This window comes from Harpia harpyja, chromosome 14 (assembly GCF_026419915.1).
Source record: "Harpia harpyja isolate bHarHar1 chromosome 14, bHarHar1 primary haplotype, whole genome shotgun sequence".
Taxonomy (NCBI): Eukaryota; Metazoa; Chordata; class Aves; order Accipitriformes; family Accipitridae; genus Harpia; species Harpia harpyja.
Window position 1 is genome coordinate 33,487,003 of NC_068953.1, and position 14,844 is coordinate 33,501,846.

Below are 14,844 nucleotides of genomic sequence, written 5' to 3' on the forward strand. Positions count from 1 at the left end.
TAATGGCAGGTTGGCATATTAGTAGATGGAAACCTTTGAGATCTCCAGAACAGGTAGACATGTTCAAAGATTTTTTTACCCCCCCCCCCCCCCCTTTACTGTCTGATTTATTCCCAATTCAAATTCAAGATGATGTCAAACAGGAACTATTGAAGGTAAACAAGTGCTGTGAACACAGGCACAATAATAAAAAGGTTAATATGGAACTTGAATCAAGAATGAAAGAAAGGTAAAATACAAAAAGTCAGTATTATAAAAAACAGGCCCTTTCAAACCTTTTTAGATTACTTGAAAAGATTAGAAGTTTAACTGATAAATAATTTATCACCAATCCACTGTCTCAAGAGAGGGCCAGCCTTACACTAACTAATAGTTTTATCAATCACCAGGGGAAAGTGCTTAAAAGAATTATTAATAATATTAGGAGATTAAATTACTGGATGCTAATACAGAGTAATCTGGAATGCTCAGTAAACTGGGTACAAACAAAGTGTGTTTGACACAATCAAAATTAACTTCGGCATTTAGGAAAAAAACCAACAACTTGGCTATACTCACCAGATGGAGGACTCTAGCTCAGGAAGCAAGGACTCTGAAAAATACTAGGTCAAAAAACAGCTGAACGAGTGTTCCTTGTATATCTTATGGCCAGAAAGACTAAAAGCATCTTTGTGAATAAATATACAATAATTTCAGTTAGGAAAGAAACTTGCATAGCAATGCAAATGCTATCACTTCTTACATAGAATCAGAGACTAATTCAGAAGAGAGGCTGTCTGACACAGTCTGCAGCAGAGTCTGCCTGAATTAATTCTTGATGGAGCTGGAGTGTATTTCACAAAAAGCTTTCAGTCTAATTCAGGTATCTACAGATCAAGGGAGATGTTAAAAGGCATGAGAAAGACTACATTCCAGGAACTGGAAATACGCCTTTGCAACAGCCTTGGAAAGCACGATCTGCTTAGCCTGACACAGAGAAGGTTAAGGAATAGCCCCATCAGAAGGTACAAGCAATTGAAGGGCAACAGACAACTCCTCAATCAGACAGGATTGAAATGAGATCCAAAGGCAGAAACTGGAGTTAGGCAAATTCAGGTTAGAAACAAAAGTTTTTTTTAAAAAATGGCTAAGTAACTGTTGGAACAACTTACCACACGTTAATGTGACTTCTTCAGCACTTGGGATTTCTCTAAAGAAACACTGTAGTTCAAAAATAGTTGCTTGACAAATACCCTGCCTGCTGCCTGATTACACAGGCACAGATGTCCTGAGGATGGTAACAGCGACAATCACAGCCCACCCTGTACTGCAACAGCACAGCGGCATGGCAGCACTGCCCCTCCTTGCATGGAGAGGCCTTGTGCCTTTGGAGCCTAGGAACTGGGAATACCCTGTAAAAATGAAAGCTGACCAGGCCTGGTAGTGCCTGATTTCTGGCTTTTGCCTCAGGCTGTCAGAGTTATCCAATCTATGCAAATGAATCTCGAAATCAAACTGAGTGAACTTTATGGCAGCAGAATGAAAGCTTATGATGAGCCAATTAACCCCTGCCCCCGATTTGCGGCATGCCCTTTGCCCCTCGTTTCTTTTCTAGGCTTCAGTGTTTCCCCAGCATAACACTGAGGAGAGCGCACAAAAACCACAAACAAGAATTCAAGCAAATGGATACTTTAGAAATAAGTTAATTTTATTGAATAGGCATTATAGCTTCTCTCAGTTTCAAATAATGGAGAAGCCAATCCACACAGATTACAGAGCTATCAGTTACTTTGAGTAATCTTTCATAAAAGAAAGAAATTAAATACAGTTCTGCTATAAAAAGTGCGACAGTTATAACTGGAAGTTTTTCAAAACAAAAGCAAGTTTTACTACCTATTGCAAAAATTGGTTTAGTGCTTTAATACTTTACAAAGTAACAATCCAACTGCTAAAAACAGCTCTTACACATCATCTTTGTCAAAGTATGGATCAGATTAAAAATGACATTTAAATTGAATTTGAATGAAAACTGCATGTAGAAAAGGTTCTCAAGAACTCACACTTTTCACAAGAAGAAATATTCATTATCCTTTAACGTTAATTAATGCTCCTGTTTCTTTTGAACAATGGATTTAAACATGATATGGCAGTCAGCTTAAAAACAATCAACTGTTTTGTCTGCAGACAAAAGTGACTGCAACCAATCGCATCTTTAAATTATGAATAGGGAAGGGACTGGGAAAAGATAAATTTACTCCTTTTACATGGGATAACAGTTTTGCACGAAAATGGTCAAACACAGAGAAACCTGAAAAGTAACTTCAGCTTTAAATAAATTTCTGATACATCTGTTATATTGTTTATTGAAATCCTAAATCAATCTTTGTTAAAATAGTATGAACTTACAGAAAACAACAAGAAACCCAAACTCAGACTCTGAAAAATGAGGATGGTATGACTACGAAGAAGTTGAATTCTTAGCCAACAAAAATCAGTGAGACTTGCTTTATTCCTTATTAACATTTACTTAAGCCCCAGTGACAGCCAACTACTATCTTTCTTTGAAATATGGACTTCAAGTACAAATACATTTATTGTACATTTCTACTGTTTTAAAAATGCTGAGTTTGCTAGGTTATTAGAAAGAGTCATATTACCTGTCCTGATTTTTTAAACTTTATATAATTAGCTTTGGTTATAATTAAACAGAGACACTCAGTTAATGAGTAAATGAACTTCTATAAACTAAGGGTGTGACATCTGTGTTCTTTTAAGTCTGTTTTTGGGAGACAAGCCACTCTATATGCAAACTGAACTGAGAAAGCCAAGTCGTCTTTATTGGAAAACCTACCACAGGCTTTAAGGACAAAGAGCTTTAGAATTTGTCCAAGGAAGTAGAAGATGAAAGAAAAAAATGTTAGGAACAGAAAAAGATGTACAAACAATTTGGGGAGGGCATATTATACAATAGTAAAGTTATGATGAATTAGCTACATACACCTTTTGTGTATAATAATTCAGACTGTCCTTCAAGATTTGCCTGCATCTGAGAGGCATTGGGTTTTAACAACACAGAATTGTGTAACAAAAAAGATAAAGTATACCAAATGGCAGAAATACATGTAAACAGCACTGATATTTTCAATGTTTCATTCAACTACAAGAACCAATGAGGAAGAACAAGGCCTTCCAAGGAGAACAAAGTCTTTCAGCCACACAACAGTCAACTTCAAGGCATTATGAAAAGTTTCTAACTGTATTTTATGTCTTAAAATTGAATGCAAAATAAAGCTCTAGACAGATTCCAGTAAGAAAACAAGAGCTCTACGAGATTTGAAAACGTGATTCATAGCTGAATCATGGTAAGACTGGCACATTACAAATGCAACACGGAGTTAGCAGGGTAAGAGCAATGGGCTTGGAAAAGACACAGTAGTAATTGCTCCTCCCCAGGAAATAGCACAAAACTAATCTAGATCATTGGGATAGAGTTTTATACAAAACTGTCAAAGCTGGCCTGCAATACTATGGTTGGGAACTCCTAGCTGCTTAGGTCTATGTGGCTAATTCCATTCATTATTTAATCTAGTCTTAAATCCTGTTTGTTTTCCTTGGCTTATGGTAAATGAACAGAGATTGGTATCATGTGCGTGCAAAGCTCTTTGAGCATCTCCAAGGGAAAAGCATTTTTTGTACTGTACATGTACTATGTGCATTATACAAAGACTGTATTTACAGTACTCAGAATCTTGAGCAAATAAACAATAAAATCATTGCTTAATTTCTGTTAGTATTAAAACATAAGTGCACACAATTTGCAAAGTTTAGAGACAAGAGCGCTTCTATCACGCCCACATGGCTGTGTTTCAATTCATACCTGATTGCAAGCCCGTTAAAAGGAGACATAGGGCATTCTCTGCGCCTGAGAGGCCATGTTTTGCTACCACATCTCCTGCGTATTTTAACCAAAAGCATGGCGAAGACGCTTTGTGTTACTTAAACCTGGAGGCAAATGACAACAAGGCAGCGTTCCACTTAATCTTTACTGCAAAGATACTCTTCAGACACCACGGGCCAGAATGAACTGTATCTTTTTTTTAAAGGCAAGAATGACCAGACTTGCTCCATTTTGGCTAGGTTGGCCACGGCTCTCAGGCTCCTGACATACTGTCAAGCTTCATCAGGCAAAGTTTCTGTGCCAAGGGGTTCTAACTTTATTCTGTGGCAAAGCAGTTACATGGGCTTTACCTAAAAAGGTGGCTTTTACCTCTCAGCTTGCCTGAGGGGGGAAAGTGCAAATCCACTGTAATTCCATTTTCATGTTTATATTGATTTCTCACATGAACAAAGAAAGAACTGGGTCACTATTGTGCAAGCTTATTCTTTAAACTCCCCTCCCTCCCCCCTTTTTAAAGAAAACATTTGAAAGGGGCAAAATGAAAATGAAATACACAACTCACACCCAGGAGTTAGGCACTGTTTAGTCCTAGCATTGGATCATATTTTTGCAATCTCAGGTGATTTTGCCACTACAGTAGAATTTGCTTTGTTTAAGAAGGGAAGAAAACCTGCAATTTTTCTCTCCCTTCCCCAACAGCAAACCTCCACAACAAAGTAAGAGACTATGTTAAATGCAGAGATGAATGGCAAAACAACATTTCTCTGTCTTCTCAGAGTACAGGAAGATCTACAAAACTTCCAGTCTTGACAGGAAATAGTTTTTGACACATCTTAAATATTTTCCCTTTTTTCAGTATTTTGGTGCCATGGTTACTCTGCTAGCTACCACCATCTCTCTATTTTTACCCCATCTCCTCTTTTGACTAAGGCTTCCTGACACACTAACACTTAAAGAATTACATATTTTTAAAGAAAAATTTCTTTTGAGATTACAGGTTACTCAGATGAATATGCATACAGTTACATAGACTACAGCAGGCTAGAGTGTTTTACAGTCATGGTTAAATGAGGAAGTGGGACAGAGGCTGCATCCAGTTAAATGACTCTCAGTCCCCAGAGAGTCATACTTTTAAGGCTGTTTGGAACACGGTAGCTTTTACCCATATCGCGTGTTCCACAGTGCAAATGTGCATCAGCCATTTCAATTCTTTTGGTACAGTACATGCATTCAGGTAATGGGAGATAAAACAGCAATCAGAACAGCATATTCACTCGAGAGGAAAAACAAACAAACAAAACAGAGTGATCATGATATCCAAGAAAAAAAAGGTCTTATATCCCCCCAGAAATCAGTGGAATACACTAGCCCCATTAAGAACACAACAGTTAAATGGACAATTATATGGTGTTTTGGTACAAGGCAAGTCTCTCCATGCTCAAGCAATCACTTTATGAATAAGCCCAATTATTTGTTCACACATGGAAAAATTGCCGAAGAGAAAATGTAAATTCCATTGACTGAAGCGTAGACTAATAAGGAAAAGCCCTGAATATGTGTTGGAGTAATGCTCACTTGATTTTCTGAAACCAAGAAAGAGCTTTTGCTCCCACAGAAATTGATGCTTAGTACATCTCAAAACCAGTCTATTTATCAGGAGAACCCTAGATGCAGAATCTTAAAGTTAGCTATCCAGATTTGAAAATTTTGGTTGCAGTACATACCTTGATAGTAATTCTTAAACAAGCAAACCAACCCCAACAAACTAAACCATGAAAGTTATGGAATTTTAAGAACTACGCTGACTCCTAACAACACATGCATTAGTTTGCGAAGTCTTTTTTGCACAGTTCATCAGTAATTGATATGTAGAGTACAAAGAACTATGAAGAAATAAAATCTGAACACTTTAATCTGCAAGAAGCTAATGCATATTTGATATAAAGAGACAATGTATCTGCCAGTTAGAGGATGACATTTGTATGATCTAGAGTGACTTTCTTCCCACAGATGCTAAATGATTGCACTATTAATTCTTGATTTTAATTTTGAAGGAATAATAAATTTTTGATTCTGTTTTTTAAAGAAGCAAAGTAATCCTACTCCAATGGATTCAGGGTATATTATGAATGTCCCAAGTCAATCAATATCTGTGCAGAAATGTTTCATTTGGTAAGAAAACTTTCCAGATGAATGTTTATTCAGAAGCTGCTTATAAAAGTGGCTATTGGTAGGGACTGGAAGGAAGAGTGGAATTAAATAGGGAGCGATAGTGTTGTACCAAAATATATAAAGAAAAATTTAAAGCTTTTCAATTAAAAATTTGTATATTCAACTCGCATTAGACGTAGATGTGCACAACAGACAGAGCAGTTAGAAACAACAAGTACATTTACAAAGCTTTCTTTTCATCATTAATTTCTACCAGCATTTCTGAAGGTAACCTACTAAAATGATGACCCTGTTTATAATAAAGGCGCAAAATATTGCTCTGTAGCATATTTCGAAAATAATATAAAAATAATTTCTATATTACAATTTAAACTTGGCTTGTAAAATTCCAACATAATACAGCCTTAAGACTACAAACAGAACATACTTACAAACACCTTTGTGTTGTTTTCCTCTCATTTTTAACAACATAGTATTTTAGTCATATACACTGGAAATTAATGTGCAAATTAAAATAGATACTAGTGTCTGTTACTGAAATAATTTAAATTCTATGCTATATACTGTTTGGTGATCCTCTGCGTAAGCTGCCATACCCTAAAACAAATACTCTTCAAATACACTGACAGAGACTTAGAAAACACTAAGCTGAAAAGCCATCTACAATCAGCATCAGTTATTTTGCTTCTCTGGACCTATGTTTATTTGAGATTACTGTGGTTTCTATTAACATATGGGTTTTTTACCTGTGCAAAACATTCCCAGTGTTACGAAGACCTTACTCCCTTACTGGCTTATACTTTACTTTCACGTCCAGCTTGCAAGTATTTTGTGTGTCCATGAAGCACCTGATTTAAGGCCCCCATTACTAATGGGATTCTGTCCACAGACTTCAGAGGACAGCAGATTTAGCCCAAAGAGGCCTAAGGCTTCCCTGTACTCCTCAGGCAACATTCTCATCGATTCTCTCACTGGAAGAGTAACGTCAGGCAGCCTGAGGGGAACAAACACTGGCTAAAGGCTCAGGCCTTGATCCCACAAACATTTCTGCTTTTTCTTAACAGTTATGTTAAGTTTCTGAAAATAAGCAGTCTCCTTGCTGTCAGGGGGACTATTCATATTGGTGAAGCTGAGCACCAGTGTAACTGTTTGCAGAATCAGAGAGTTAGAGGGCAGTATTTTGTCAGATCTGTGCTGTGCATTTTTTGATATCTACACATTCATCACACGAGAAGTAGATTACCCTGAATATGCCTATATGTACAAGGACTGATATTGCCTCAACAGACTGCTTTGATCTGCAGTCAAATGGTGCGCAAATCCACATTAAGCGTCTCTTGGTGCTTTCTGTATCAAGTAATACTGCTCACATCATGAGTTTTACAATTTTAGAAAAGATGACTCTGAAGACTTCACTTGGCCTCTTTAGACTTCTTAAGAAATGAGCAACACAAAACTTTCCAAGTACGGCATCTTTCTTTCACTGATCCCCTTAATGTTACCTTTGACTTAGGAAGAAGGAACTAATTGCTAAAGAAAGCTGGGACACACACTATGTTTCCATTGCATTTATAAAGCTTAATGAACCGTAATAAGAAAACGTTAATCAATTGTTTTAAAATCCAAAATATCTCATTACTTTTGATAATCCACACCACCTTCTTCTGAATGAGCTGCTTGTTAGCCATATGTTGTTAGCTACAACTGATACCCACGTCTGAAAAAATACTTGTAAAGTCTAGCAATAGTTTATTAACTCTTTATAAAGCATTTTAAATGGAACTTTAATATAAAGTGTGACTGAAACCCATTATGTATTACAGGTGTCCTCTGTTACGAACAGACCTTTGTATCAGAGTTTATGAACAAAAGTAAAAAAATAGCATAATAGGTTTAAGCCTTTTTTAAATTAGAAAAACTGCACATTCACACATTAAAAAAATTCCAGCTTCCTCCAACCTAAATATCTCCCGATAGTTTTGGATCTGTTCTGGGAAGGTGTAGCCTACCCAGGATTTAGTCTGTACTTTTGAAATCTCGACAACAGTGATAACTGTTGAATCACTATCAAGGAAAGAGGGGAAAAGAGCACATACAAATGCAAAAATATGCATGTATATTGCAGCCACTTAAGCTAACAGAAGAAACGAATAGGGTCCTCCAAAACCAAAACTGTTTTCTGTACAGCTGGGACTAAGTGGTAACAATAACAAACTCTGAAAGGTTTAGAGAGTGCAGATCAGGCACGGCAAAGGACTTACTGGCCTGTGGGCTACGTTTGCTTTCAACGTAAGGAAAAATAAACCAAAAGAGCAGTCAAAGGTTAGCCACTTAGTGCAACAGAAAAATACATTTGAAGGTTATTCCCTCTCACACCTAGCTAAGGAAGGACACAACTCCTTTCAGTGCTGGTGAATGCAACTCAGTAGCAGTTGGGAATTCTCTCTGAAAAAAATAGGTAGAAAATTTCCTCTTATAGCTAGGCTCTTCTTTTAATGGGACAATCACTTCTTCAGGAAGAGGCGCTGTTTCTGCATGTCTGGACTGTTTAAAACCAACTATGGTATCCCCTTTAGACAACTGCCACAAATAGCTCAGAAATAAAAAACTAAAAAAAAAAAAAAAAAAAAAAAATCACAGTATTACTTATCCAGAAAAAAAGGACAACTACTAGGAAGACGGGTAGATTTTAACTGGCAAATTGCGTTGTAGGCCTGCAACTTCTTTTCAATATTAAATGTTAAGGGACAAGAGAATAGTGGGATATTTGACGAGTTCTAAAAGAAAACAGCAATATTGAGCAAATTATTCAAAAAATACCAAGAAAAGGATTCTGAGGTAACAGGCACGACTAAAAAGTATTCTGTCAGTATTTCATACAACAGATATTTTAAAATGAGCAATCCAATAGTGGTAAATATTTATGGAAATATCCGAGTGACTCGAGGATGATAGTGAACACTGAAGTTTGGTATCCTATACAGGCAAGCCCATTATTATTCAGAAGACCAATTACTTTTTCAAAATAATCTAACATACAGGTACAATCTATTCAATAATTTAGAAGAGAGTAATCTATCTAAATATTGACCAGCTGTAAACCTCTTTCTTTTGTGAGTAGTAGATCTTAAAAACATATTATAGAAACAAGTCCTTTGAAAAATGGGAAACTGCAAATTCTCATGGTAATTGCTTATTTTTACATATGTGCTGTTAGTTTTTTCCTCATTCAGAAAGGATACAACTGACTTAAATACACGGGCTGATGTAATTTGCTGCTAATATAATATTTCTTAAGCACAACTTTACATAGAAGCAATTCTCAGAGTATCAAATGCTACTGCTACTCTAAGGCTCTAAGAATTCTTAAATATTTCTTTTTTTTTCATAAAGTTTTATCCCGTCAGTTTTCTCAGTCTCAGCAACAAGTACAATCAAGTATGATATTTGTTTTAACATGATCTGGCTTGTTTTAGCATAATCTGCAGTCACAGATTTCTTTGGCAATGACAACTTACATGTAATCACAAGTTAACCAAAAATGGGCACTGCTTTCCAGTGTACGCAACCAGAGACATGGGTTTTAGAATGTGCTTACCTTGAGGACAGAAGTCACATGGAGTATTAACCTCTCATTATGCATACCAATAATTCCCTTTTATGAAGGAATGCAAATTCAGTAACATTCAGCGTATGCTCAGTATACGGCAAGAAATACAAAGTACAGGTCTGGATTCATGGAACAGCTAATGTGGTAAAGACCATGACTTTTTAGGAGTGGCTAATGGACTTATTTTGAAACTATTCTTTTAACCTCCCATTCAGCAGAAAACCTAAAGATATGGTCAATTTTAAGTATGTGCTCAGTTCCACAAATTTCAGTGGGACATTAGCAAAAGCTTACGTACTTTTCCTGAAAGCCAGCACACGTCAGCGTTAAGTTTGTGGATCTTGTTTCACAGGCTATTTCAGGCTTGGTTTCAAGGCTAACTAGGATTAACTGTACACAAGTGAAATGGTGCCACCCATGTCAAGAGTAAAAATTGGGGTACAGCAGAAAAGAATCAGAAACAAAGATTCGTTGGCAAAGAATCTTTCCTGTGCGGACCAGAAAAGTGCTGTTCCATAATGAGTAAGGCAGAACTCATGTTCTGCACCTTTAGGTGGCAGAGTAAGCAGTCTTGAAGGCAGTACTTCACCTATTTGTGGAAAATGAGCTCTTTTTAAAAAAAAAAATGTGGGTAGACAGTAATGAGCCATTGATTACAAGTGTAAGAACACTAAATATCTATTCTTACTACATTATGCCAGTTGATGCTGGAGGGGTGGAAAGCCAGCAAGTACTATATTCAAGAAAACTTCCTAATGTCATGCATCTACTGTAACAGTATTTGTGGTGTCTGCTTTACAGAAATGTTTCTATAAGGAAAGTTTTATTTTCAAAAATATTGCAAATACTTATGTAAATATTTGGATATCAGACTTGTGCAAATCTGTGCTAGGAGTTGCCATTCATACTGGAGGTATTTTATAGCCATCTTGGAACCTCCTGGTGGGTACATAACTCACTCTAGGAGAAGACTCAAAAATAGGTGGAGCCAACAGTCTTCAAGAAAGGCTCAGAAGTAGTTACGTTTGCAGTAACTATCACTCGATAATGTTGAGAGAGAAATAAATATATAATGATTAAATTCATGCAATGGCTAAGGGAATCAATTGATGCAATACATTTGTTTTGACAAGCAGTTCGTTCAGCTCTAAAATGATCCTAATTTCCTAGCTGTTGATCAAATTTCCCACATCTAATAAAATTTTTATATTTTAAATTTTGTTTAAAAATTTCTCTTAATTTTAACAGCAATGAAAATACTACTGAAATTCAGGTGCCCAAAACTATACTGTGTGCGTTTTTTTTGCGACGTGAAGTCTTGGAAGTCGTAACGTATTTTTTATAAAACCTGTTTAAAAATTCAGTACAAATAAAAGTGGCTCAAATCTACTTTTTTTATGGAAATGTAGAAATAACTGGTAAGAACTTAAAATCAGGAAGAGCTACAGCCCTCATGAATTCAGACCTTTCACTCCCATTTTCCCAGAATCATTCAGACGGAAGTGAGTACAAACATTAGTAGTAATGCAATATGCTGCCATGTTAAAAATGTGCAGTATGCAAAATCACTACCCTTCTGAAAAAAAAGGCTATGAAAAATTTAGGTTTTACCGAGGAAAAAATACTCTCATAATAGCTATAGAATTTCAAATGTCTGCAAGGCAGATACTACCTTACTACAACACCACATCTCCGATATTATGACTTTTCCCTATCATTCTACTACCTGAGTGATGTCAGTGTAAATTCAGGCACCATTAGTAAATTTTTGACCAAACATATACACAGCACTGACAAAGGAGTAAACAACCCTTCAGCTTACCAGTATATGTAAAAAAGACACTGACAAAATGGAAAATAATATTTTTTTTTATGATAAATTAATCTCATTATTTCCTCATTGCCCCAGAAAAGCGAAAAGCTAGACACTATTTACTCATCAATCCTTTATTCTTTTTTTAAGGATTCCTTTTACTGCAATTCAACACTGTTTACTTTGTAAGTAAGAAAATGGTAAAACTAAGTAGTCACGGAAGAATCCTCAATGCCTGTGTCCCTTGCTTTCTCTCTCCCTGCGTTTTAACTCTTCTTTGTAGCAGTATGAACAGTAATTTTCAGTCTCAGGACGACCATAAAAGGAACAGTTCTCCTTCTTACAGCGGTTCTGCTGGATGGAATATAATGGGCAAACTGTGCTTCTGCCTTGATTTTTATCATTGTTCAACCAGGTCTGAGGAGCATCCTCATCAGCATATTCTAAGCAGTCTCTAATATCGCCGGTATTGAATCCATTTGTGTATGTCTGAGACTTGTGTTCAGTAGGCATGGCATAGCTCAGCGATTCCACTGTGTTCACTGTACGGATACCGGATATCCGGGCTGGGCTATAGCTTTGAGAAGACAGTGATCTGTTTTGTTGGGGATAGGTGGCACAGGTTTTTAAGGTGCCAACCACTGGCTTGTAGGTATCATCTTGGAAGCTCGATGGCTTGGAGTTGACATCATGCAAATGGATGACACTTTGTCTTTGAACAGGTGGTGTATGGCTATAGTGGGCAGATACCGGAACGGGTCCACTTTTCTTAGCACCATTACTAGGTGAAGAAAATGACCCAGGAGTGGGACTAGTGCGATCTTTAAATTTTAAAACCAGCTGAGTTGTATGGCTTTGAGGCAAGACGGGTGATGCCCTATCCTGAGGAGATGTTTCTAATTTTTCTTTTGAATATGCTTCTGGCTCCAGCTTCCTACTAGATGACCCATTCAGTGCAGCCTTTTTCTCAGCATCCTTTCTTTTCTGTTCTTGTTCCGCATTGAAACGCTCCTGTGCACTGGTCAGGTAATAGCCTATCATCTCCTCGTGGAACTGATGCCTATGACTGGTCAAAAGAAGGCCAGCAAAAATAAACTTTCGTTCACCCTGCATGGCAGCTCTCAAAATATTTAGGCTGAGTTTCACATCAGTGCTGTACTTCCATGGGTCAGACTGCTTGTCAGAGAAGGATTTAGTGTTCATCTTTTCAATGGGTGAGTTGCTAGCTCTGTCAGTTGGAGATGGAGTGGTCTTTTCGGATGGAGAAGTGCTCGCAGACTGTCCAGATTCCTCTTTGCTCCCTTTTCGAGACTTAGACTTCTTCTCTTTGACTTTCTCTACCGTGTCACCATTTTTTCCATTTCCTGAATTGGCTCTGCTCATTTTGCCATGCACCAGGCCTCCAAGACCACCCATATTCTTTTTCAGTTTAATTCCCAGGGTTTTACTGAGGCTTCCTATTTTATTGGCAACTGAATCCGTCCTGGTTTTGTCTTTATCCTTCCTCTGTTTGTCCTTTTCTTTTTCTTTACTGTTTTTGCCATTATTGCCATTGGAATTACTACAGATGGAGTCTCGGTCCGAGTCCATTGAGTCAGCCAGAGACTGAACGTCTTCCCCAGCTGAAGCTGTAGGGGATTCTGGTTGAGCCAAAGGGGCCTGCTACGGAAAAGTAATTATAATTAGATACAGCAAAATCAGCTTCATACAGGGACTTGGTGCAAAAACAACCCCAAATCCAACATAGATTTTAACACTGATTTTAAATGTACTTTTTAATTTATGCACTGACATTTTAGACTTGTTTCTTCACCAAATAAAGCTTATTTGGCTGTGCTGACTACACATCTTGCTTGTTCCTACAGCAGCTTTTGGCTCATTTCAAGCAGATTTGTAGAACAGAGGTCAGTCATTCAGAGGCTCTGTGAAAATCAGTGTCTGAATAATGGAGCGATGCGAGTTAGTGCTCCTGTTGAGGGGAAGGCTGCAGCTCAACCTCCCTGCTTGTGTTGACCAGCTGAGTGGCTGGCCAGCATACAGAGATCAGCCATTCATTAGGAAGCATCTACAATACAGGCTGCCTCTCAGCCAGGGGGGAGACAGAGAGCACGGAAAGAAACTGATAATATCGTGATGGAAGGGAAATGAGGTTCTGCTGAAAGCTGTGAGGGGGATGCAGCACACAAACCTGTATGTAGTGATACTTCAAAATTCATTATGTTCAACAACCAACTTATTTAAATTGATTTCTTCATTGTTCAGGTCTCTGGTGCATGAAAATCAAAGGTTCGATGCACCAGAGCTAAACAACTTGCCTGAAATATTAAACTTCAGCAAGCAGACTGAGGAATACAATGAGGTATATTCATTCTTATTGGAAATACAATGCAGATAAAACTGGTGTCAGAAGTCTGAGGTCCAATTTATATTTTAGGTAAGGTGATAAAACATCTTTCTTGAAAATGCAATCATGAGGACCCTAGGATACTTTAAAATGTGGCTCTGTTCATTTCCTCCTGCAAAACTTAGTCTTGCCTTCAGGCACCATGAAGCTAAAATCTGCTAGATATAAATATGAAACATTTAACTAACCATAATGATTCAGAGAAAGAGAAAAAAAAAAAAAAGCTCTGGAGATGTATGTACTTCCAGTATAGAAATGCACACCTACTTCTTGTCCCTGGGTACTTAAATGTCCTCTCTCTCTCCGGAATCCCTGAGCACTACACCACCCAGTCAGGAGCAGAGCTGTTATCCCCACTTGGCAAATGAGAAAATGAGTGCTAAAGTGACCTGACCATGCTCATGGGGCAAGTGTGAAGCAGGGGGAGGTAACCCAGGTCCCACAAGTTTTAGGCTCACAGCTTACAACTACAGGACCATTTTGCCTCTCCTTTTTCTGATGTGGTAGCTACCACTGTAGAAACCATAGAAAAATGGATGTTTCCCCTCTTGCAGCATGTTAAATGCTTTTTCCTTTTGTGTTCTGCTCCTCCTTTCAAATCCCATCTGTGTAGGCTGTCTAAATCACCTCCATCCTCTCCTAGCAACCTTTTGCCTCCAGACTAACCCCTCAATCTATTCAATGTAATTTGCAGAGAAATTTGCAGCTGACTAGATGTCAGCTGGGCATGGTTCTAGAAGAGCTTTCTGAAACAACCAGGCTCCAGTTCAGTGCCAGTCTGTGGACTTTTGTCAGCCACCCTAAACTGGGAGCTGTCCAGGGGTGCAAATGTATTCTCAGAAAGAGAAAGGACTTGGGATTGGTGACCTAACAGTGGCATTACGAGAGCAAGCCAAAGTTCTGAGAAAACAATGGTGAGAAAAGGTCTCTTTTAAGGTTTTTCTGAACTACACGAACTACTGAAATAA

At 37.7% G+C, this 14,844-nt stretch overlaps 1 protein-coding gene across 5 annotated transcripts in view; it reads right to left on the reverse strand.

Annotated features, from left to right (window-relative positions):
• Positions 1-1,666: 1,666 nt before the first annotated feature.
• Positions 1,667-14,844, reverse strand: part of OTUD7A (OTU deubiquitinase 7A) — a 152,854-nt gene continuing 139,676 nt past the window's right edge. For 4 of the 5 annotated variants that reach the window (XM_052808297.1, XM_052808299.1, XM_052808296.1 and 1 more), the window contains one exon: positions 1,667-13,134. In XM_052808297.1, coding sequence (XP_052664257.1) covers positions 11,701-13,134 — 1,434 coding nt within the window. In that variant the 3' untranslated portion in view covers positions 1,667-11,700. The remainder of the gene's footprint in view (positions 13,135-14,844) is intronic. The other variant, XM_052808300.1, reaches the window with a different exon arrangement.